Here is a 25,761-nt window from a genome sequence, read left to right on the forward strand (position 1 = left end):
AAAGAAAAAATATATATGTATAGTTCATGCAGAAAGACTGTGTGTCAACAAGGACGGAAGGATGGACAGATCAGTGTTTAAATTAAAGCAGTTTGGAAAATTCCATGGGAAAACTCTTTTAATTGAATGAAAAAATAAGAATGTTTTAGAGTGTTTAAAATGCGAATAGAAACTGTGACACTTCAAAGGAGAAGGTACAATATTCAAGTGAAAGAAACTTAAACCAAGAATTCGGTGCACGATGTTTAATTTTCAAGGTGATACTGTGCCTGAATGCTTTCCATATTTTGAAAAAAATGTTGACTACTAAAATATCTCCTGAGGGTAAGGGACATATATGTTCACTTAGTGGAGAAAAGATCTTGTGGGTTCTCAATAAATAAAATATTTTTGTTAGTATAATCATATTAAAACCTAGTATCTGCTTAATGAATGTAACGTTCCCACACAGACTTCTTTTCTTATATAATAGAGAACTGACTGACTTCTGAACCAGGGAGTTCATAAATATTTTAATTTTCATGATCCAGAATTTTCCTCAGCTGCCACAATGAAATTCTTTTTTCTCTTGCCAATATGCTTCAGTGGTTGAATATGCAAGAGAAAGCTTTGTCATAATTTAAAAATATTACTCTAACTGATGAACTCAGTGAAATTTCACTGAAATTATGAACCGTGGCATATCTCATCCTCTGATTAGAGATGGTGATATGTATTCTGCAGTCACAGAAATTTAAGTAAAACAACCAGATAATCCAAATCACTACTTGTCATGAATACAGTTTGTGTATAATATGAATAGGTAAGTTTTTAGATTTTATAAATATTTAACATTTAACACATGTGGTATCATAAGGCATTTATTAGCTGCCTGCATGTGTTTGGCCCTCCCGGTTTTACTTCAGATATAACTTTACCTTAAATATTTGGAATTATGTAGGGGAAATATTAATGGAAGGACTTCAGCTTTGGTGACTGGAATTTGACTTCTATTTTATAGTACAGTTAAGTTCTAGAATATTTAGCTTTAAGAAAGTCCTTTGACATGTACTGGAATGAATGTCATTGGTTAAAAAAAAAGCAAAACAGCTGAGCAGTTCACTAAGATCTTTATAGAGTTGATTGCATCATTTTATAGAGGTGATTGCTTCCCTGGTAGCTCAGCTGGTAAAGAATCCACCTGCAATGCAAGAGACCCTGGTTTGATTCCTGGGTCAGGAAGATCCCTTGAAGAAGGGATAGGCTACCCACTCCAGTATTCTTGGGCTTCTCTGGTGGTTCAGCTGGTAAGGAATCTGCCTGCAATGCAGGAGACCTGGGTTCGTTTCCTGGGTTGGGAAGATCCCCTGGAGAAGGGAAAGGCTACCCACTCCAGTATTCTGGCCTGGAGAATATCCCATGGGGTCCCAAAGAGTCAGACATGACTGAGCAACTTTCACTTTGCATTATTTTGCTTTCATATATCTTTACAGTGATGGGCTTTAAAAATTAATTTTCATTTTTCAAGAGACAGTCTTTTGGGTTCTGTGGAAAGTGCAATGATTGACATTTCAAGATAAAACGTCCAGATAATGAAAGAAATGGTTAAAACTTTTCTTCTAAAGCTGAATTTCAACATGAATATGATCTATTTTGTCTTGAAAACTTCTTTACTGTTTATGCAGTTGCATGACACAGGCATAGATGTGAAGCATCTGTGGAAGAGTTGGTGATATTTGGGTCATTTTGTACTTTCCGTTTCCACATTCAGTGGCATTATAGCCGTTACCATTGTGTATAACAAGGATTGTTCTCTGCATGGTCTTGCTTGCTTCCTTTGTGTATTAACATGTAATTTGTTGCTTCAATAGGGCGATATTGAATCTATTGCCCAAACAGGGTACTTGAGAGGAAAGAGGAGAGGTATTAATTATTATCCTTGGACAATGGGTATAAACTGGGACATTTCTGGGCCAACCCAGATGGGGGTGCCTGTGGTTGGGAGATGAGGGATTCCTTGACCAAGTTCACAATCAAGAACTGGGAACTTCTGGGATGTGGGTCATAGAGGATCCTGCTGTGATTTATGTCGGAGAGTGTTTTGCCTATGTTCTCCTCTAGGAGTTTGATAGTTTCTGGTCTTACATTTAGATCTTTAATCCATTTTGAGTTTATTTTTGTGTATGGTGTTAGAAAGTGTTCTAGTTTCATTCTTTTACAGGTGGTTGACCAGTTTTCCCAGCACCACTTGTTAAAGAGGTTATCTTTTTTCCATTGTATATCCTTGCCTCCTTTGTTGAAGATAAGGTGACCATAGGTTCGTGGACTTATCTCTGGGCTTTCTATTCTGTTCCATTGATCTATATTTCTGTCTTTGTGCCAGTACCATACTGTCTTGATGACTGTGGCTTTGTAGTAGAGTCTGAAGTCAGGCAGATTGATTCCTCCAGTTCCATTCTTCTTTCTCAGGATTACTTTGGCTATTCGAGGTTTTTTGTATTTCCATACAAATTGTGAAATTATTTGTTCTAGTTCTGTGAAAAATACTGTTGGTAGTTTGATAGGAATTGCATTGAATCTATAGATTACTTTGGGTAGTATAGCCATTTTGACAATATTGATTCTTCCAATCCATGAACACGGTATATTTCTCCATCTGCTTGTGTCCTCTTTGATTTCTTTCATCAGTGTTTTATAGTTTTCTATGTATAGGTCTTTTGTTTCTTTAGGTAGATATACTCCTAAGTATTTTATTCTTTTTGTTCAAATGGGACCTAATGAAACTTAAAAGCTTTTGCACAACAAAGGAAACTATAAGCAAGGTGAAAAGACAGCCCTCAGATTGGGAGAAAATAATAGCAAACAAAGCAACAGACAAAGGATTAATCTCAAAAATATACAAGCAACTCCTTCAGCTCAACTCCAGAAAAATAAATGACCCAATCAAGAAATGGGCCAAAGAACTCAGCAGACATTTCTCCAAGGAAGACATACAGATGGCTAACAAACACATGAAAAGATGCTCAACATCACTCATTATCAGAGAAATGCAAATCAAAACCACAATGAGGTACCATTATACGCCAGTCAGGATGGCTGCTATCCAAAAGTCTACAAGCAATAAATGCTGGAGAGGGTGTGGAGAAAAGGGAACCCTCTTACACTGTTGGTGGGAATGCAAATTAGTACAGCCACTATGGAAAACAGTATGGAGATTTCTTAAAAAGCTGGAAATAGAACTGCCGTATGACCCAGCAATCCCACTTCTGGGCATACACACCAAGGAAACCAGATCTGAAAGAGACACATGCACCCCAATGTTCATCGCAGCACTGTTTATAATAGCCAGGACATGGAAGCAACCCAGATGCCCATCAGCAGACGAATGGATGAGGAAGCTGTGGTACATATACACCATGGAATATTACTCAGCCATTAAAAAGAATTCATTTGAATCAGTTCTAATGAGATGGATGAAACTGGAGCCCATTATACAGAGCGAAGTAAGCCAGAAAGATAAAGACCATTACAGTATACTAACACATATATATGGACTTTAGAAAGATGGTAACGATAACCCTATATGCAAAACAGAAAAAGAGACTCAGATGTATGGAACAGACTTGTGGACTCTGGGAGAAGGCGAGGGTGGGATGTTTCAGGAGAACAGCATTGAAACATGTTATTATCTAGGGTGAAACAGATCACCAGCCTAGGTTGGGTGCATGAGACAAGTGCTCGGGCCTGGTGCACTGGGAAGACCCAGAGGGATCGGGTGGAGAGGGAGGTGGGAGGGGGGACTGGGATAGGGAGTACATGTAAATCCATGGCTAATTCATATCAATGTATAACAAAAACTACTGTAATGATGTAAAGTAATTAGCCTCCAACTAATAAAAATTAAAAAAAAAAAAAAGAAAAAAAAAAAAAAAAAGAACTGGGAACTTAACACATTTCAGAGATCAATTATGTATTTAAACCTTGTCTATTTGTATATTCTTCTGACTGAGAAGAGCTGGAAGGTTGCTTAGCAGGTGCTGAAGTTCACAGAAGACCAAAGAACTAGATCAGATTTTCTGGATGCTGAGGGAGACAGTCACAGTTAGGTCATACATTCTTAACACTGTCAAAAAACCAAAGAGGCTCTGCTTGGAGCAGTAATTTGCTATCAATAGCAGTATTCCAGCAAGTCTGTAACCAGAGCTGAGAAAAGAAAAACATCCAGAAGCAATAGATTGCCAGTTAAGTACTATGTGGGTGAACAGCATTTCCTTGTCATGTTGATTCACCATTAGGTTATGGGCAACGTTTTCCCATTATTATATTATAGTTAATTTGCTTGTTTTTATTTTTGAAGAATACATTTAAGGGGAAATAATATTTGCTTGTAGAGAAAAATCTTTCATTACATATCCATTATATGAGTATCTAAACAAGCATAGCTCTAAGAACTAAACATTGAATTTACATGGAGAGAAAATTTATGGCCTTATCTGCAAAGTACCCTTTAGTGTTCTACGAGTTGACATATTAGTGATAAAATATCTGGTCTTGACCCAGGCATCCATTTTTATAGAAATTTGAATATCCTTTGATTATTAAGATATAGTGAGCTTATTCAATATACTGGTAAAATTGGTCACATTTTAAAAAATTGAACATAACAGTTAAGAGCAAGCAGTGATGCATCTTTTAAATTCTGAGACAAAGTCCCTGGTGTAGGGAGGCTTCCAAGTATAACCTTTGGTATCAGACAGCTCAAAGTCTGGATATTCCATTTACTAAAATTTACCATAGGCAAGTTACTTAGCACTAATGTTTCCAAAAGATAATTACACTTGCTTTGTAGGGTGTTTGTGAACACAGATGGTAATATATGCAGAAGACTTGCCACATACTTGGAGCTCAGTGGAAATACATCTATTCTTATTTTTATTGAAGATCATAGAAATGTGATCTGAGGGAGCTGTCAAAACTTTAGGTGTTTTTTGACCGAGACCAAGAATTGTCTTATCCTGCTTTCTGTGATGAAAATGCCTCTGCATAAAGAGGGATACTTGCAAATATATTTTAAATCAATTGCATGGATTTATCTCCCAAACCGCTATCTAATATAGACTGATAGTATAATTCTTATTTTAGGATAAGGAAACTTTAACAGATAGAAATTAATTTCTTGAAAGCACAAATCAAGTTGTTAGAATTTCTAGTGTACTACCCAGTCCACTGAAACTTGCTGGTTTTTTCCCTCACAAATTTGGTGACAAAGCTATGAGTGTTGTTTAGGAAACTTACTCTAAATCCTGACTTTCTCCAGAACTCGTTATTTTGTGAGAAATGTAGGAACTTAAGTATTTTTCAATTCTGTAGTTGTGTATTAAGAGGAAGGAAAAAAGCAAAGTTCAAGAATATCTAATTTACTTGCAATCCAAAGCGGCTGGGGATTTTTTTCTTTTCTTTTTTTTAGAGAAACTGTTAAACTAACATAATAGATTGAATTCTAAGGTGCTGACCTCAGGCTCTTCAGGTGTCCAGAATTAATTTAAATTCCATCCTTTTAACCATCTCAGCGGGTGAATCTTTTTCATCTTGGCAGTTGAATTGGTTACTCTGAAAAGCTGCAGAGCTTTACCTTGTGTCATTAAATGCAATAGAGATGGCCAACCAGGAGGAAATGTGCCAGGTGTAGAAAGAGAGTGTAGAAGGGCGCTGCCTCACGCAGCACATGGAGAACTTTGTGAGGTTGGAAAAAGCCAAACGACTCTGATGATCAGAAAACATTCTTTACAAAGTAGAGTGGTGGTTCTGACCACCCAGGTTGATTGGCCACGCCAGAGTCAATATTTCCCTGCTTGCTCCCCCTTTGTTCTCACTTGTTCTCTTTTCTGTCCTTAATAGCCAGTCATCTCAGGTGTGACTTTGAGTCTGGCTTCTGCGGCTGGGAGCCATTCCTCACAGAAGATTCACAGTGGGAATTCGTGAAAGGGTTGCCCAGTGCAGACCCCCATCTTCCTGATGCTGAGCACCCAACAAGCACAAATCATGGTAGGATATTTTCCTCTTTTCTTAACATTTTTTGTTGTTGTTTTTCCTGTTGTGGGATGATCATTCTGTGCATTTTCACTTCCCACTATAGACTGTATTAAGTGGAACTCTGGTTGGTCTTGCTTTCATTTCTTCTAATCAACTTAATAATTTGTGGTTGAGTTTTCCGAAAGGAGCATTGTTTTAATAACAAAACATTTTGTTACACCTTTTTAAAGGTGGGATTGAAGGCATGAAGAGGCGAAGTCTTTTGATAATTTTCTCTCGTTGTCATGAATCATGTACAGTAGGCATACCTTCATTTTAGAGCAATCCCAAGTTTTGCAAAACAGAAAGAATAGTTTAATCCTTTTTCTAGGAAAAGAGAACAGATATAGCACTAGCTGGAAAATAAATTGCAAATACTCTAATACAAGTTAATCACTCTTAAAGCTTCTTTGTAACAGTCTTACTTCTTCCCGGTACATCCTTTTATTTTAACCAGCAGTATAGTTTTTACATATCCCCTTAAAATAAAGCAACCATAACTATATATAGCATTCCACTGAAGGGTTGTAAAAATCCAAGGAAAATAGAAGGGTTTTGTTCTGTTTTTGTTTTGTTTGATGAATTGCACGGATACATTAGTTTCACACTGACTTTATAATAACACAACTGTGCCTTAGATCCTCTTCAAGCTTGTATAACCTCCACTAGACATTATATCTGTTTCTCCTTTGAGATGTCCAAAGAAGTACACCAAAACTAATATGTTGACTGTGTTTTCAGCCATTGGAAATTGGGGTTAGTGGGGGAGGATGTTAGGGGACAGAGAGTGAGACTTTGGCTATTCATCCCATCTGTTGTCTAAAACTATAAACTCAGCTTATTATTTAACAGTAGATTAAAATCTTAATTTCTGCTCTTGTGCCAGTGGGCCTTATTTTTCCCTTCAGATTCTGTGGCAGATTGGATTAAATTTAAAGTTTAAAATAGGAAGGAGACTATTAATTATTGGAACTATATTTATTACTAGTACATTTCCTCCAAGCTTATATAATGTTTTTTTAAACCAAGTGAATACATACCATATATTAGACCTGGGTGTATACCAGTGGAAAGATATTTGAGTTGTTCCTACATTTTGGTGATTATGAGTATATAATTTGCCTACGGGTTTTGTCTGGACATAAATTTTCATTTGACTTGAGCACTCTGTCCAATTCCTATATATAATTAATGTTTCCACTCTGGTTAGTAGAAAGACCCTACTGTTTCTGGCTCTTTATGACCTTGGGGTAGTGTTTCAGCTGCTCCTCTTAGAAGGTTGTCTCCAGCCTCAGGTGGTATCCTTATGCCCATGCCCTGGTCAGTACTCAGGTGGAGATTTGGGGAGAACTCTCTGGAGATCTCCGGAGCTTACTCTCTTTGCGGCTCTCCTTTTCCTGGAACTCTGCCTCATGAATTACGACCACTTGTGTTTCCCCAAATTGCAGGCTTTTCAGCTTGAGAAGACCACCACACTGCTGGCTTCCCCCTCCCTGATGGGCAGTTGAAAACTGGGTTTAGGTAGCAAGCTGGGAAAATTGTATAGCTTTGTTCATTTGTTTCCTCTCTTGGAGATCATTGTGATTCTATATTCCCATTGTCCTACATTTGAAAACCATTATATAATATATATTGTTTTGATTTCTTTGCTAGTGTAAGATAGAAGACTAAATCTGATGCCTGATATTCAACCTTGCCTTAAAACAGAAAAAAGCCTAATTCCTTTTGTTAATTTGCTTAGTTTCTGTGGCCTGGCTATGCTGTAGTATATCTAGCCATCCTCTTATTGGGTAACAATATTATGACAATGCTGCAAAATCTATACTGCTATGCATTTTCTTATATGGGGACCTGTAATACTATGCAATAAATAACTAACAGTGATGCCCTTGTTTTTTACAGAAAGATATGTGCTTTCTCTCAAAATTTTAATACTTAAAACTTCAGCAGCAAAAGGAGTACTGTTTTCTATTTGTCTACCATCAATAGACATACTATTCTCTTAATTTTTAAAAAATTTATGTGTAAAAAATGATTTCTCCTATGTAACCTTGATTTGTAGTTCATGGAAAGATGATCTTTTTCAAATGTTTCTAATTTTTTCCATTTATTTAGATCTTTGATTTCTCTATATTTGAAGCTTCAGTGCATAGATTTTAAAAAGATTTTTCTAATATTTCCTTAGGTTTTTAAAATTTTTGCAGCTATTTTAAATGTCACATTTTAAAAACTTAATTTTTGGAGTTGTTGCTCTCTATATAAATGTAGTTATATTTTAAAATATTGACCTTGTATTCAATGACCGTGCTTATTTTAAAATTATAGTTAAGAATTTATAAATTATGGGCTCATAATTATTTTGTCTTCAAAGATTGACAATATTATTTCCTTCTTTCTAAATCTTACACTCTCTATTTTCAGTTTTATTGTTCTGACAAGGACTTCTGGGAAAATGTTGCCTAGAGCTGGTGATAGCTACTGTACTTGTCTTATTCCTGTTTAGGGGAAACACTGTCAATAATTAATTCTTGAATGCTATAGTTACTAAAAGGTTGTTTTGTATAGTCACTAAAAGGTTGTTTTGTATCAGATAAAGATGTTTCTATTTGTAGTGTTAACGTTTATGTATATATGTGTGTGTATGTATATGTATGTATATAAGTTAATCTGTTAAAATTTGGTGCATGCTTTTCAGAACATATTGTGATAATCATCATTGTGATACTCTCTTTTTTGTTTATAATAAAATGAACGATTTTTTCAAATATTAAACCACCCTTGTATTCCTGATGCGAACTTCATTTGACTGGTTTTATTTATGATTTCTTCCTGCATAATGGTATATTTGTGATATTTTTACCTAAATTCATTATAAGGTCTATTTTCTGATGTTCTCACAGCGTCTAAGGAATCCTTTCTGGGCCATATTGCATTAAAAGGGGTGCATCCTTTGCAAAAAGTGAGGTTGAGGCTGGCCTGGACAGTGTAGCCCGGGGAGGCTGACCCCTGCATTCTTTATTTTTATACTGTGCTGGTCAGCTAGCCCCTCTGGGGTTACAAGAGTTTTACAAGAACAAGTTTACGATGAACAGTTCAGATGAACAGGAATAGTCTCTTTGGTATGCTATAATTCCATAAGTCTCTTAACTCAGAGCATTCTATGGTGCAGGCTTTTAAGAAAATAAATCCAGAGATATATTTCTGGAAGTACATGGAATAGGGTCAGAGTTCATTCTCTTTAGGCTCTACTTGCATATATAAAGTTTAAGTCAATACTGTCTGTTTTTCAAATATTTGGTTAAAATGTTGAGATTGTGTTTAGCTTCCACATCAGTTTTCACTTATATAATATTTTCATAATATTATCTTTTTGTCTAAAAAATGTTATCTCTTTTCACTTAATCAGAAGTCTTATAGTGTTTCATGGAGTTTTATGATGTTCCTCATACAAGTCCTGTTCTTTTCTTTTTAAATGTATTTCTACATATCTTGTATTGTCATTGTTAACTGTGAGTAGAATATTTCTTATCATTCTATATTCAGGGTCTTATTGCTAAAATAAATAAAATAACTTAGAAGTATTTCTCTGTTTGAATTTACCTTGCTAAATTCTCTTATTGATATCTGTCTCTATTAAAAGAGAAACTGTTGGGGTTTCTGATTTTACAATTACATTATTGGCAACACACATGGAGTGCTATCTCTACTTTTCTGTTGTATTTACTAGAAATTCTATTTTCTTGACTTGCACATTTGCTAGACCTATGAGATAATATTAGTCTAAGATAAGTAATATTATCTTACTAATATTTCCTCTAATTAGTAATGGTGACAGAATTCTCTAGGTAGTTTCTCATTATAATTAAAATAATCTTGTTGTTGGCCACTGAAGACATTATTTATTTTGAGGTAGATCATTAATCTTTATTGTTTGTTTTTAACATTTTATTGAGGTTATTGGGAATGAATGACTATTTTTCACAGTCTTTTCAATATTTGTTTATATGATTCTATTATTTTACTCTTTAATTTGATCTTACTGACTATGTTGATAAGACTGTTAAACCAAACTTCTATTCTTGGAAAGCTCATTGGTCGGGACACAGCATTTTTTTTTTTAAGAATTGCAAATGCAATTGAGACATTTTAATTAGAATTTTGTATCTATGATCATGAGTGACATTGATCTATAGTTTTATTCTCTTTTCATTGTTCTTAACATTAGAGATATCTGGAATCATAAAATGAGTCAAGGAGCTGTTCATATTTTTCTAAAACCTGTGATATATGCAAGTGATGTGCAAATATTTATTCTTTAAAAATTAAATAAAATTAAGTGGTGGGGCCACACACCCTGGTAGATTGTTTTCCTATCACTTTTACAGTTAATTTTGTGGGATAATCGACTTGTTCAAATCTTTTGCTTCTTTTACATTTTGGAGTTTTAGTGTTTATGTGTTTCATCCTTCATTACTTGTTTGAAATTGTCCATATTGTTTTAAATGACCAGAGGAGCAAGATCTTTGAATATTGTTAATGTTTAGAATTTTTATTATTCTTTTGGCAATATTCAGTTGATTTTTACTTGAACCTGTGGATTTTTCAGCTGGAATAATTTTTCAAAGTCATTTTTTTCCTACTCTTTTATAGGTGAAATAGAGAATTTAATGAACTCATATACTCTTTCTATTACTCTTAGTCTGGAGTTGGGAACAGTAGGCATTATCCTTCCCAATTGGGTTTGGATTTAAAGCCCATAGAAACTGGGTTCTGTTTTTCTCACTCAGAGCCCACACTGCTGACTTGCAGTCATGGCAGTTTGGTTAAACATGTGGTGGTACCTGTAACACATTTAATTCTGAACTCCTTTTCATTCTGTGCAGTCAGCATTGATCTAAGAAAATTCCCTTCTGAATGTGTTTTATTTCATCAAAATAGTTGCCTTTCCAGGTTGCCCATCACTCCATGATTATCAAAGGGCAGGATCAGACCTTGACATTGTGCAGCATAGACTACCTTGTAAATTTTCATTATTACCCTGACCTCTCTTCTGAATGTGTGATCTTTTGAGCTGCTAAGAGATGTTATCCCCCCTGTACATTTGCCATGAGCACTTCCACTGTAGTTAAAATCTAAAAGCAGTAACTTTGTTAATGCTCAGATTACATCTTTAATTAAGCTTTCATTCCCACTAGCACAGACAACAATGACAAACATGTAAACCCCAGGAGAAACCAAGCTCATTCTATAGGCTCTCATCCTTCAGTACATCCAGAAGAAACTTACAAGTAAAGATCTCCTGGGAATTTTCTAAGGGCATGCTGAATATCTAATTGTAAACTTAGAAGCTTCATTTAATTTAATTTCAAACCGTGACTTGAGTTAAGCCAATAAAATATGTTCATTGAGAGGATTTAGATCAAGAGCTTATTTTTCATCAGTGAGATTTTATTTCAAATATTTAGTGTTATCCATATGAAAGCAATTCATGGTTATCTGTGGAACTTAATGGTAAAGAAGTAAAAACGTCATTTTCTTTATCTGATTGACTGTTGAATGTATGCACAGTTGAACTATTAGAGCAAAGAACTGCCAAATGTACAAGAGAAGAACTTTTATCCACATGACTTTATGTTTGTTTTTGCAGGATCATTTATTTATTTTGGGGCACATCAACCACCTTCAGTGGCCAAGCTTGGAAGTCCTGTTCTTACAAAATCAGTCGCTGCCTCTACCCCATGTCAGGTAACCAGTTACTGGAATTTTCATTGGCCAGTCTGTGGTTATAAACTGTTAGGCTTGGGTTGCTCCAGCTAGTAAATGCCTCCTATGTTTTACTACTACTTTCATGATGTATTGAGAGATTTATGTGAGCTATTTCAACAGGAAATGTCATGTCATTCCAAAAGACATTTACAGTATATAACTTGCACCATTTGTTTGGGGGGCCTATTCAAAAATATTTCTATCATTTTGTATTCTTTCCATGTAGTTCTTTCAATAATTTAAAGCTGTGGATACACATTGCCCCAACTGCTTGTTATCTTGGCCAGAAATGTTGCTAATAATTGAGGAAAATAAAAGCAGTTTAACAAATTCAGTTGGAAAAAAGATGAAAGGATGAATAAATAAAGACAAATATGTGCAGGAAAAATAAATATATTTCCAGAATTTTATTTTTTCATTTAGTCCTTCTGGTGCCACTAGACACAGACCAAGGGGTAAAACACTCAGTTCATTCCCACAGCATAACAGAGAAGAAGGCAAGGGAACTTTGGAGTCAGATGAACCTGGTTCTAATTTCACTTCTGCCACAGATGATATGCTTTGAGACTCAGTGTCCACACTGGAAGTGTAGTGTTAGTATATCTTCTTCAAGTGGTTGTGAGAATTCAAATGTGATTAAATAAAGGATCTGGGAAAGTATTTGGGACATAGTAGGTGTTCAATAAACATAATCTTTCCATTTTTCCATAACACTAATGTCTTCATTAGAAGTTTCTATCCTTTTGAGAGTTCTAACATGTCTCTGAACCTGTAGATTTCAGCTTTCTTTTTCTCCCTTTGCCTGTCAGAAAATAATGAAGGGGTCAGTAGTCCCACACACTAAATTCCTTGCCTGGAAATGCAGGGTTACAGAATTAATTCAGGCATTCCTGGTGATAAATTACAGATCACTCAGAGGTGTAAATTTAATTACACTTTAAGCTTGATATAAGCCTGACAGAGTGCCTGCAACTCTTAATAGCTTGTCCTACTCTGTTGTTGTTTTTTTCTTTGTTTTTTTGTTGTCCATGTCTTTGTGAGAATTTGAATTAAAACAGTGTTTTGAACTCTACCTCCATCTCACCCACTTGGACTCTAGACTCTCCCACCTTTGGTTTATTTTAACTAAATCTGATGTGATAGATATAGATTTTTCTGGAGAACTTGTGAAACATTTACTTGCTCTTTAAAAGCACTTTACAGACTTACTGAACTTTAATTCAAGATCACAAACCAAAGTAATGCAACTGCTGTTGTTGAATTCATTACAGACACTAGATAAAAAGCAATGGAATGTATTAATTCTGCCTCTTTTACAGAAGTATGAAAACTAACATTAAGAACTTATTAGAAATTCTGAGACTCATTAAGAGATTATACAGCTTTCTTCTTTTTCAAGATGATTTGCATTTCCCATTGTTGTGTGTGGGTAGCCGTTAATTTGTGGTCATTGGGGTTGACCCACAATTTATGATTGTTTCCACTTGGGGACATTTTTCTTTATTGTGGCTTAAATTTGAAGCTTACCTATGGGAGCTATTGGGGTGGAGCCTCAGTAAAAGCAATGAACAATTTAGATTCTTTGTTGTTTGTCTCTCAGAACAAAGTCCTCCACCTTTGTTCTCAGATGCTGATTTAGGGGCCTGCCTTGATTTGTGGAAAAATAAGAGGTTACAGACTGCCAGCAGAAGTCTTTGTTCCTTTTTAACTGCATCTGCTTGAATGTAAGGAATCTTTGAGTTAGAAGGATGAATATTTGGATTACTTCATAGTACTTTCCAGCTTAGAATTATTATTCGATTGTTATAGGTTATTCATAGTCTGAGATGCACATAGCTAAAGTTCTCTCCCAAAGGAGTATTCTAAGAATATACTATTACTTTTTTAGAAGTCTGTGGTAATGTGTGTTTCTTTCTTTCATGAAAGTTACAAAATAAGCTAACAGAACAAATTCTTATCTTCTTCAGTAACAAGAAAATACAGCTGATCTTCCTAATTGGAACCTATTGATCATAGCTATATTCATGGAATAGCAAATTCTCTTTGTAATAAAATAATAAAGTGAGGCAGCGAGATAACCAAAGTGGGGAACTTATGATTAAAGCTTTCATTTTATGAAATTATATGATTGTTTCTCTACATAATCATATCAGGATAATACAGCTAAGAATATTTTTTTGAAAGGACTTTATAGGAATATGAAGCTTTCTTTTGAAACTTTTCTAACAGACTTTTAGGGTCATTTTGCATGAATTACCTTGTACTTTATGTGTAGGCTACACATGTCATCGACATACAGAATTGGTCCTGCAACTATGCAGTATTCAAGGTGTGGACTTTTATTAAAAGCTTCAGAAGCTCCTTTAGTCACTGGTGGAAATTTGGCATTTTTCCTTAGAATAGCCAGGAGATAAGACACACAGAACACGTGGAAGCTAGAAGTTAGTATTTCTTATTGCTGTTGAAATACTGTTTTTTAATAAATCAGGAAATATAGAATATGAAAGAGATTTGTGAAAATATTAATATTTTCTGAGCTCTCATATTTGAGTTACTGTTTGAAAGACCAAATATCTCACTTCACAAATACAGCAGGACCGATAACATGAAGCTTCTGCTTTCAATGCTATTAATAGTTTATATGTTTGTGTTTTGTTTGTTCTGAATTCCCCAACACATATTTGCTATTCTAAGTCTTTAATTAAAAATTCTCAAAATTAAAAAAAAAAAGTGAATGGGTATATCAGGAAAAAGATTGATGAGACAAAAGATAGACTTGTTTCAAAAATGAAATTTGAGGGCCAGGCTACATGTTTGAATCGAAGTATCCCAGCAGCCAGTGCAGAGAGACATGTGAGTCTTCATTTGGTTCAGGTTCAAGGAAGTAAAAAACAAAAGAAAAATAGTTCTGAGACTTCTGAGGGCACACATACAAGTGTAAATGTTCTTTCTCTGACTTAGGGCACACCTGTTACTTCCATACTTCATGTGGATCCTAAAGGGACAATAGAAACACGTTTGTCGTAGTATAGAAAATATTTGCCAAAATATAGAATTTACTGAAGGATACTAATAGCAGTTCAGTGTTAAGTGCTTCACAGCATGATAAAAATATAATATATGTAATACCACAGTGGGCAGCCATTCACTTCTCCAGAGGATCTTCCTGACCCAGGGATCGAGCCCAGGTATCCTGCATTCCAGACAGATTCTTTACCATCTGAGCCACCAGGGAAGCCCAGTATGTAATATTATCTGTAATTATGTGTAATGTATAATGTAACAACATATAAAGTAAACATATATAACATATATATATATATATATATAAAACATTTAACAATATAATATGTAACAGTGATAACCCACTTGTAGCAACTCTCTCAATGAGTTTAAAAGGCCATGTTTTATCAGGTTCCCCAAGTAGAGTGATGAAGTCTTATCAGAGAGAAATTTAGGAAATTTGCAGCAGGGCTTGAAATGGTGCAATCATGCTTTGTTGCTTGCTTTCTCTACTCCAAGGATAGTGTTAGATCATTTTAGAGATCCTGGGGTTCCCCAGTGGTGCTGGTGGTAAAGAACCCGCCTGCCAGTGCAGGTTAGATGTAGAAGACTGGGGTTTGTTCCCTGGGTTGAACTAGAGTGGGTTGCCATGTGTCCTTGCCTGGAGAGTCCCATGGACAGAGGAGCCTGGCAGGCTGCAGTCCTTCGGGACACACAGAATTGGACACAGCTGAAGTGACTGCATGCATGCATACATGTTAGATATTCTAGAGGAAGCAATGGATTTTGGGGAAAGGTTGAGCAGATATTCTTTCTTATTGGACATGGTCAAAACACACCCAGATTAATCATTTAGATGAGAAAAGATTATATTTTATTGAAGACTGCAAACTTCTACTTAAGCTCATTCAGATAAAAAAGTCAGGCAAAAGCATGATTATGACTAGGAGTCATAAGAATCACTATAGTAGTAGTAGTGTTAGTCACTTAATCATGTCCGACTCTGCGACTCTATGGACAGTAGCCCACCAGGCTCCTCTGTCCATGAGATTCTCCAGGCAAGAATACTGAAGTGGGTTACCATGCCCTTCTCCAGGAGATCTTCCCAACCCAGGGATTGAACCCACGTTTCTATGCATTGCCTGTGATGCAGTTGACTGGGGTTTAATCCCCAGGTCAGGAAGATCCCCTGGAGAAGGACATGGCAACCTGCTCCAGATTTCTTGTACTCCAGTATTCTGGTAATGATAAAGGGGGATGTATGAGAGAGAGAGAGAGAGATGAATGCTCCCCCTCTACTACATGGACTTAATCCCAGCTGAGTTTTGAGGAGTTACAGATATCTTGTTTCTTTCTCTTTTTTTGGTATGTGTGTATTTTATTTTTTGTCTTATTCTGGATCTTGAAGATACAAACAGGTGTTGAAAACACCAGACAGGGGTTGATGTTTGTGGCCGAGAAAGCAGAGATAACTGTGCATTTGGAGAAAATGAGAAAAGACATGAAGATTTGACCAATAAGCTCCCTCATAGGGAAGCAAAAGGAGTCAAGAGCTTAAGAAAGTTGAGGAAAAAAGCAGAAAATCTGAAGAGTAGAGTTCCAATTGGAGACAAACCCAAATCAAATGAAATAGCAAAGAGAAATAAGGAAGACATTATTTTGAGCTTCTAAATAATGTCCTGTTTGGTCTGTTACTAATAAGCAATTCCCAGTTGTTCCTAATCACATTCTTTTGTAGAGAGTGGCCTTTCCTCTGGGAATATCACAGGGCACTGTAGAAATAGAATAGCAAGGTTAGTTATTCCGCCTGCACTCAGTAACTAATAGTATAAGTCACTCGATAAGATGTCCTTTATTTTTATAGTAAAATGAATGATTCAGTATTTAAAAAATATATACAAATAATATAAAATCAGAGAATACAATTAAAAATGTAAAGTAATTTGAGTTTCATTTCTTTTCTCTCCAGTTTGCAATTAAAGGAATTGCTTTGTTGCAAGCTTTTTAAAACACATGAAATTCTCTTGAATAAATTGTTTCAGTGTCTTGCATAGTCACTCTGTACATACAATCCAAGTTGTGGATATACAACTTACTGAAAACCCAGAAGAAATAAAAGCTAGCCTTTAATATTAACATTTTCTATAACTGCTTTTTTTCTTTTTCTTTTGGCAGGGGGGCACACCAGGTCTTAGTTCCCTGACCAGAGATTGACCTCTTGCCCTTTCATTGGGAGCACAGAGTCTTAACCACTGAACCACCAGGGAAGTCCCTATATCCCTGCTTTTTAGTGAATCAGACATAAATCAAGATAGTAGTTTCCTTTAAATGATAGTTAATAAATAACATTTTAAATGGTTGATATCATTTAAATATGGGTTTCCCTGGTAACTCAGTGGTAAAGAATCGGCCTGCCAGTGCAGGAGATGTGGGTTTAAACCTTGGGTAGGGAAGATCCCTTGGAGAAGGAAATGGCAACCCACTCCAGTATTCTTGCCTTGGAAATCCAATGAAGAGAGGACCCCGGTGGGCTGCAGTCAGTGGGGCCACAAAGATTCAGACATGACTTAATACTAAACAATAAGAACAGCAACATCATTTTAATATACATGCTTGGTGGTTATTCTTAATAGAATTTTGTGTGATGAAAATTGTCTTCTGCATCCACTATGGAAGTCACTAGCTACAAATAGCTACTGAGCATTTAAAATGTGATGATAACAGAGAGTGAATTTTTCGTTTTGTTGAATTCATGTAAATTTACATGTAAATAGCCACCCTGTTTTCATATGCTTGTCATTGTTCCTTTTTGTTCTCTCCCATAAAACTTTGAGGTCCCTAAGGACACCTGATTCCTTGTACATTTTATAATACATGGCGGGGGCGGGGGGCAGTTCTCTCTTTATCACTCTCTCTGAAAGTCTTTAGACATTTATTTATATTTATTTATTTTTGGCTGTGCTGGGTCTTGGTTGCTTTGTGGGAGCTTTCTCTAGTTGTGGAGAGTAGAGGCTACTCTTGGTGGCAGTATGCAGGCTTCTCGTGGTGGTGGCCTCTCTTGCGGAGTGCAGACTCCCGGCACACGGGCTTTAGTTGTCGTGGTATATGGACTTAGTTGCTCCATGACGTGTGGAATCTTCCTGGACTAGGAATCGAACTTGTGTCCTCTGCATTGGCAGAGGGATTCTTATGCACTGTACCACCAAGAAAGTCCTGTAAACATTTACTTTAACACTAATGCTGATAGTCCTACTCAAACTTCCTTCTTTTCTTTAGTACCTATTAACTGCTGCTGCTAAGTTGCTTTAGTCGTGTCCAACTCTATGCGAACCCATAGGCATCAGCCCACCAGGCTCCCCTGTCCCTGGGATTCTCCAGGCAAGAACACTGGAGTGGGTTGCCATTTCCTTCTCCAATGTATGAAAGTGAAAGTGCAAGTGAAGTCGCTCAGTCGTGTCTGACTCTTAGCGACCCCGTGGACTGCAGCCCATCAGGCTGAGTGGGATTTTCCAGGCAAGAGTACTGGAGTGGGGTGCTATTGCCTTCTCTGCCTATTAACTGAATACCTACTAAATACAAATTGCCCTAGTTGGTTCTATGAGGAATTAATGACATGCATTGTGATTTTCCAGGGATTTCCCAGGCAAGAGTACTGGAGTGGGGTGCTATTGCCTTCTCTGCCTCTTAACTGAATACCTACTAAATACAAATTGCCCTAGTTGGTTCTATGAGGAATTAACAACGTGCATTGTGATTTTGAGTTCATGACATAAGATTATACTACTAATGTGTATTACAGTGGGAACTACAGATGTTGAGTACGTGTCTGTGTAAAGTCATTAACTTTTGTACAGTATTTTCACCCTGACCAGTATTAAGTTTGGAAAGACTCTGGGAGGTTTCTTGGTCTATACCAAACTAAAGAATTCTCCTCAAATCACTATAATGCCAATTCACTTTTAAAAAAGTAAATTAAATGTGCAGTTCTAAGCTCTTATCCAATTGAATATGGATCCCATTGGTATTTACTCTTAATGCACTATTAACTTTGCACGGGTAATGTACTGAGTGACAGTTTGACAGCTTGAAATTCTGGTGTGGCATGCACAACTCTTCAACTAGGTTTAAAGCTCTGTTTCGCATATTTACAAAGTTGGAACATGCTGAAACTATAGCAGGGATCTAAAATTTAATTGTGGTAGGGGACCGTATAGCCTCCCTTTCCACAGAATTTAGTTAAACACTTCCATTTGATTTTATGTTTCTTGGCTTGCCTCAACACCTGAGTGTAGGTGAACTTGGTGGTAAAATCTGATATGAAATGGATGATCAGAAAGAATGCTTTGACCAAGTGATGGCAATTCAGTAGGCACTGAAAAAAATGTGTACCACATTGAAACAGAGAATGCTTGATGTTTCAAACAATTTTTTATTTTTATTTTTTTGTTAACCTCATCACCATTTATTGAGTTGTGAACTGTTGCCATCACTGCTGAAATCTGAGACTCACTCATCCTGATCCTCCTCTCAGCTTCCCCTTGAAAAGGAAGCCTGGAGAAGGACCACCCCAAACACCATAGGGCAGAAGGGAAGACAAGGGCCGGATGGGGCGGGGGGTGGGGAGATGCAGGGAGATGAGGGACGGGGAAGGCAGCAGGGACGGGGAAGGCAGCAGGACCAGCGTGCGGGGACACACACACACGCACGCACGCACGCACGCACGCAAAGACCAGGGGTGTCCATCTCTGCTCCAACCAGCGGCCTTGAGAACATCAGGGAAGGGCCAGGCGTCCAAGAGACACTTCAGCCCTTCCTGTCATGAAGCGACTGCCGGGAAGGGCTGGGCCACAGTTACTGGTCTTTGCCCTCAGGGCACATCAGGCCTGAGCCAAAGCAGCTTTGATGGCGGCCACCAGCTTCAGAAACTTGCTCTCCGTGTCCACGTAGCCGTCCCCTCCCTTCTTGGAGTGAACCAGCTTTCCTGCTACGAACACTTCAAAGAAGCCGGTGACCTGTGGAGTCCCCTCGCCGCAGATGTCCAGACGGCTAGGGAACTCATCTTCTAACTTCTCCTTGAGCTGAAGATACTTGGGCTTGTGGCCTCAAGCGCCACAATAAACCACCCCGACGATTACCGCCATCGCTCCGAACCGCGGTGCCCGCTGCTGCGCGGACTCGCGATCCGCACCCGGGCGAGGCAGGGCGAGATCTGCTCAAACAGTTTTTTGGAAGACATTACACATTTTTTTCAACTTTCATCTCCGCTGAAATTGGTACCCACAATGACATAAATGGGATAGTAAATAAGTAGTAATGTGTGTAATAATGTCTGTCCATGCAACAAGGTGAAAGTCCAATGATGAAGGGGGAAAAAAATGCAGGAATTTAAAATGTAGTGAGACTTAAGGAGTCACTTTGAGTCAAAAGAGAATGATTTCATTTCTCAGGAGCCTCATCTCTGAACAATGCTCTGTTTGTCTTTGAAACATGAAGTATTAGAACTCTATGGAATAATGAGAGGAAGAAAAAATTGCTGTTGTGTCTGAACTTGGTTTTGTGGGGTTATTTTCCTTGATATATTTTGTATTATATCATCCAACCACTGAGGCAATTAATTTTCAACTTGCCTTGTGTCCAGTCCTTAGTAAATGGTCAGTAAATATTGGTTGAGTAATGATAGTGCTGAATTCCATGTTATAGCTGCAGCTGTCAGCACCTAAAATAATCCTCTCTGTTTTCTCCACTACCTTGTTAACCTGTCAGTTCTTTAGATTGTGTCACCATTGATGGTGAATAGGAAACAAAGTGATCAAATCTAGGCTCCCTAACCTCAAAAAGAACATTTTGTAGTTAGATTAAATTATTGATAAACAGTATTATATGATCTCCCAAGGTTTTTGATAATGTCACAACAAAGAAGGAATTAATGAAAAAGTATTCCTTGCAGTCTTCTTGAGAAAATTTCGAAGACATCAAAGAGAATGAATAGTACTATGTGATTTTGTAATTTGAGTCAGATGTAGAACTTGTGTCTTCCTAGAGTCAAAAGAAGCAAGAAAGCAAGAGAAAAGGGTCCTAAAATGTTCCCTAGTGGTGTAGACAGATATTTATTATACTTGTCTGAGCAGGATCCTTGTGTCTCATGTCTTTAGACAACTCTATAGCATGTGTTTAAAATACCAGTTAATGTAACTGCCTTGAGCCTTTTCTTAAGCAGGGACCACAAAGGCTGGCAGAAGATGTACTTAGCATTTTCTGAGTTTACATATTTGGAGGAGAATTAAGATGATATTGAACACCAAAGTAATTTTGGGTATTTTTAATTATAGAAGATCTACTGGGCATAAGTAAATGGAATTAATATCACTCAAACACATTTTTCACCAGGTGCGGTTTTGGTATCATTTGTCTCAGCATTCACGTCTCTCACTTTTTACAAGAACATCTCTGAATGGGGATTTGCAGAAGCACAGTGATCTAATCGGAATCTCTGAATCTCAATGGCAACAAGCAAAAATCAATCTCATTGCAAAGGCTGGAGAATCTACTCTCCCTTTTCAGGTAAGCACGTAAAAGATGAATACAACTCAGAAGAAGATGCTTATTTAATGCTGATCTTCCCAGGCAACAGTAGAACACATATGCCCTGTAAGTTTATCTGATATTAATAAAGCCAGCATATTCACAGTCAGGGATAAGTAGAGTACTAAGTACTCATGACTTAACCTGTGGAAGCAGAGCAAAAGTGGAGATACAGATTGAACAGGATGGCAGAGAGAATAGAAATGTAATGGGAAACTGTTTTTCCTAAATAAGCATGGCAGAGTACGTGAGGTAGTGAAAAATATCTGAGTTGCGCTCCAATTTGCCGTCCATTAATAATGAGAATTTTATCACACTTTTATGTCATTTTCTTGGTTAAATAATGAGAGAAGGAAACTGTAGCTTATCAGATGATGCCCCAGCTTCCACCCTTCTGGACATGACTCCCTTCTGGATGATGTTTGAAAAGAGCTAGTTTAGTAACTAGATTGGATGGTGAAATTAGAGGAACACTCACTGCCATCAGTCAGCTGGTCTGAGTTCCCATCTCTGCTTAACCCAAGTATTGCTAAGTGACAGTATACATTATGCCTTCGAGCTTCAGATTTCCCAATCTGTGAAAACCCACAGTGATAATAAAAGCAATATTTGGGGAAGCTGAGTATTAAAGAAAATGTAGCTGAAATGGTAGCTGTGAACATGGGCTCTTTAGCTTGGAGTTCAAACCCTGGTGTATAGTCAGAGGGAAATTGCTTAATCCTTCCATGCTTCTGATTTTTTCTCTATAAATGGGTGCATGAATGTAAGATTGTTGGGGTGTTTGAAGCCTCTGAAAAATAACTCACCTCATCTGCTACTCACTTCCTAACTGAGGCAAATATAGAAGTCAAACAGGGAGAAGAAACTATTTTGGAGAAGATGCCTTTAGAACCTCCAGGTATATATTTAAAATAGGGACTTCCCTTGTGGTCCAGTGGTTAAGGATCTGCCTGCCAATGCAGGGGACATGGGTTTGATTCCTGGTCCAGGAACTAACATCCCACTGGCCACAGGGCACCTAAGTCTGTGCTCCACAACAAGAGAAGCCAATGCGATGAGAAGCCTGCACAAGGCAAGTAGAGATGAGCCCCTGCTCTTCATATGTAGCAAACACCTGTATGCAACAATGAAGATGTAGTGCAGCCAAGAAATAAATTAATATTTTTTTAAAATTTAAAATAATGCTTCACCTCAGAATAAACAGCCCCACCCAGAGAACAACCAACTGCTAGTGAATCCAGGACTCGACCTTTGGGGAAACCGTTTTATCATGAGTGATTATGATATATCAACGTTGCCTCCTCAGCTGTAACAAATGCCCCCCTCTGATGGGGGGTGATAATGATGGAGGAGGCCATGGATGCTTGGGGTCAGGAGGTGTGTGGGAACCCTCTGCACCTTCCTCTCAACTGTGCTCTAAAACTGTCCCTAAAGGTGCTCTAAAATCTTAATAAAAAACAAAACCCAAAAACCTGAATGTCCTTTGTTGAAAGTGACTCTTGGAGAAATATTAGCAGTTGAAACTCATACTGTTCTTTCTGGGTTCATTAACCTGCCACTATTATTAAAGAGTTTTAGTGTAGTGTAGGTTTTTGTTTTTTTTTAAAATTATTTCTTCTTTGGGGATTTTTGTCTTTGTTTTGCAGTGAAAATTGAGATTGCTCTTTATCATCTGGGGACATATTAACTAGTTTGTGGATTGATCAGGGTTTGATGAGATTTTGTAATTTGGCAGCCACGATGTTTTCTTAAGCAGCTGCACTCTGGTGCTCCCTTTCCCTCACTCCCCTCCGTGGTGAATCAGCAACCTGTGCGGGTTTTTCTCTCTTCTAACCTGAGGGCTCCCAGTCAGCACCAGTCAGCCTCTTTTTTTTTTTTTAGTATATTTTTGGCTGCGCTATGTGGCATATGAGATCTTAGTTTTCCAACCAGGGATCAAACCTGCTCCCCCTGCCCTGGAGGCACAGAGTCTTAACCACTGGACCACTAGGGAAGTCCTAGGCTCTTCTTAATTGTTCTGGCTTTTGAGGGGAGTGAATGGCCCTGGGTTCTTGCTTTACGCTTCAGCCGTGTTTAATTTGCCCCTGAGAAGGTAAGGGTTTTAGCCTGTGCCTCTGCTCCTTCTCATGTCATCCTGATACTTGGCTGTAGTAAAGGCTTGTTTTAGAAACTATAGCCAGTGAAAAGAAAAATAAGAACTGTTTTCTCAGATTTCACCATTCAGAAGGCTATTATAGGTCCACCATCTCTAAGCAGCAATTTAGAAAGTTAAAATTTGGGAAGCAATAAGCTTTTGAAAAACAAATTTAGAGGCAAAGTTTAACCTGACCTGAACCAGTGTTAAGCAGTTCATTTAGTGATGGGTTTGATGATAGAGAGCTGCCCTCGGTCTCTCTGAGAGCATCATGATAGATTTAAGATGAACATCCTCAACTCTGAACTGTTCAGATGTCAAATCCTAGTTGGACTCAAAGACTGTGGGTAAGGAATTGGGGTCTGTGTAACATCCTGGTGTGAAGCAGTGCAGATTTTATACACATTTTATAAGATAGATAAATACACAGACACACATACATGATGTATTTTTATTGAATACATTAATATTATTTAGATTCATTATTAAATCTTTCAAACAAGTAGAAAGTACACAGAGAGGCAAACACCCATGTACTTAAACTTCAGAATGAATTAATATGAACATTTTCATTTGCTTGTATTGTTGATATGTTTGTGTCTAAAAACATGGCTTTTGTCCTCTTGGTACCCTTTTCTACTCCATTTCTTATCCTCTACAAGAAACAAAAATGCTAAAATTATGTTGTTTTTAACTTGATTTTTCTAAGTGTATTTTCAAAGTTACGGAAATATGCATGAGGAGTCTAGCTGATGTAGTTCTACTTCATTCTTTGGTCAACAGCAAATAGAAAAGATATTATACCTACAAAGAGTCAATCTAGCTCTTACATATTCCAATAATTAAAGTTTATCTTCTTGGAAACAGACTCCTTTGGCACTTTAAATTTAGTGGACTGAAGTATTTAAGGGTGACCTTCGTCATTGACTGACCATCAGTTTAATGCGGCTAAGCATATATTTGTACAGTTATCTAATCCAAACGTTGGAAAGAAGAAAGACATGAACTGTGTGACCACTCTGTTCTCTTGTAGCCATGACATTCAGATTCAATGTGGTCCTTTTATGTTTCTTGCGCACATTGCAACAGAATGTAAATTGCTCTGATTTCTTTAGGAAATCAGTGCCTGGGTTAGGTAGGGCTTTCAGTCTTCTGGTAGAAATGGATTTGGCTTACTGTTTGTTTTGCAAGAACAGCAAATTAGCATTTTAATATTCTCTCCATTGTCTTTGCAGTTTTTATTGGAAGAATGTAAGTCACATAGTTCACATTAATCGTATTTTTTTTCCGATCTGTTTTAACTGTTCCTACTCATTTTAAATATTCAGCTTTTTACACAAATATATTCACTTAATTTGCAATTTGTTTCCTAATTCTTCTTCTTAATTTCGTATCTAGAGGTGGTACTTTTTCTGAATGCTGTTTATAGATTTCAGGTTGATCTGCTGTCTTTGAGTTTGCTACTAAAGCATAATTGTGTCACATTTAGATTTTGTTTTAAAATGACCCTTTTGTGGAATTTTCTACAGTAATTCATACCATTTTCACTCTTGATCAGTATTGATGGTGTGAATCAATAACAATTTCCTGATGTTATTTGAGGATTCAGTGAAGGGTAAGATATATAATGCAAAGTAAAAGCTGGTCCGGTCTCTGTAATGTTGCTATGTCCTTGGCCTTCTTAGTCCAGGACTTCATTAAATCTTGTTTTGCCAGGTAGCTCTATCCTCCAGCATCTCTGAAGACCAGTTACCTCTTATTTCATGGTAGTGATGATGTTCAGCATAATCATGCATGGCTCAGGTCACACATTTTTCTTACTCAAAATGTGACCTTCAACCAATAACTTCAGTTCTCTTAGCTCTGTTTCCTTTGCTTTAAAATGTGGATGAAAATAGCACTGTCTTCACAGGGTTAAAATAAAGTGAATGTATTTTAACTTATTTAGCTTACTCCAAGCCTGGCATGTAAAAAAAAAGTATCCAAGCTCTTTAGTAAAAGTTTGCTGTTGATCTTATTTTTAACACCACCATCATTGTTTAAAAATTACTGTTGTCCAGTTTTTCTTTATTTTTTCTTACCATATTCCCATAGTCTCCATTTCCTCTTAGATTCATATTCATTCTTATTATCCTTTGTTTAAAACAAGATATCAAAGAACTAAAATTTAAATATGCTAGTTGAATATTTCTCTGGAAAACCTTCTCTCAGTTTTGCAGGTGTAA

At 37.0% G+C, this 25,761-nt stretch overlaps 2 protein-coding genes across 2 annotated transcripts in view; one reads left to right on the plus strand and one right to left on the minus strand.

The window, feature by feature from the left end:
• MALRD1 (MAM and LDL receptor class A domain containing 1) overlaps nt 1-25,761 on the plus strand; it is a 518,391-nt gene that overhangs the window by 63,785 nt on the left and 428,845 nt on the right. The window contains exons 11-13 of the mRNA XM_020872693.2: nt 5,878-6,024; nt 11,699-11,796; nt 21,208-21,381. Of these exons, the coding sequence (XP_020728352.2) occupies nt 5,878-6,024; nt 11,699-11,796; nt 21,208-21,381 (419 nt within the window). The remainder of the gene's footprint in view (nt 1-5,877; nt 6,025-11,698; nt 11,797-21,207; nt 21,382-25,761) is intronic.
• On the minus strand, nt 19,654-19,962 carry LOC110124221 (selenoprotein W). The gene has a single exon (XM_020872692.2). The coding sequence runs from the start codon at nt 19,959-19,961 to the stop codon at nt 19,698-19,700; it is 264 nt and encodes an 87-aa protein (XP_020728351.2). The 5' UTR covers nt 19,962; the 3' UTR covers nt 19,654-19,697.

The sequence above is a fragment of the Odocoileus virginianus genome, chromosome 9 (genome assembly GCF_023699985.2).
Source record: "Odocoileus virginianus isolate 20LAN1187 ecotype Illinois chromosome 9, Ovbor_1.2, whole genome shotgun sequence".
Taxonomy (NCBI): Eukaryota; Metazoa; Chordata; class Mammalia; order Artiodactyla; family Cervidae; genus Odocoileus; species Odocoileus virginianus.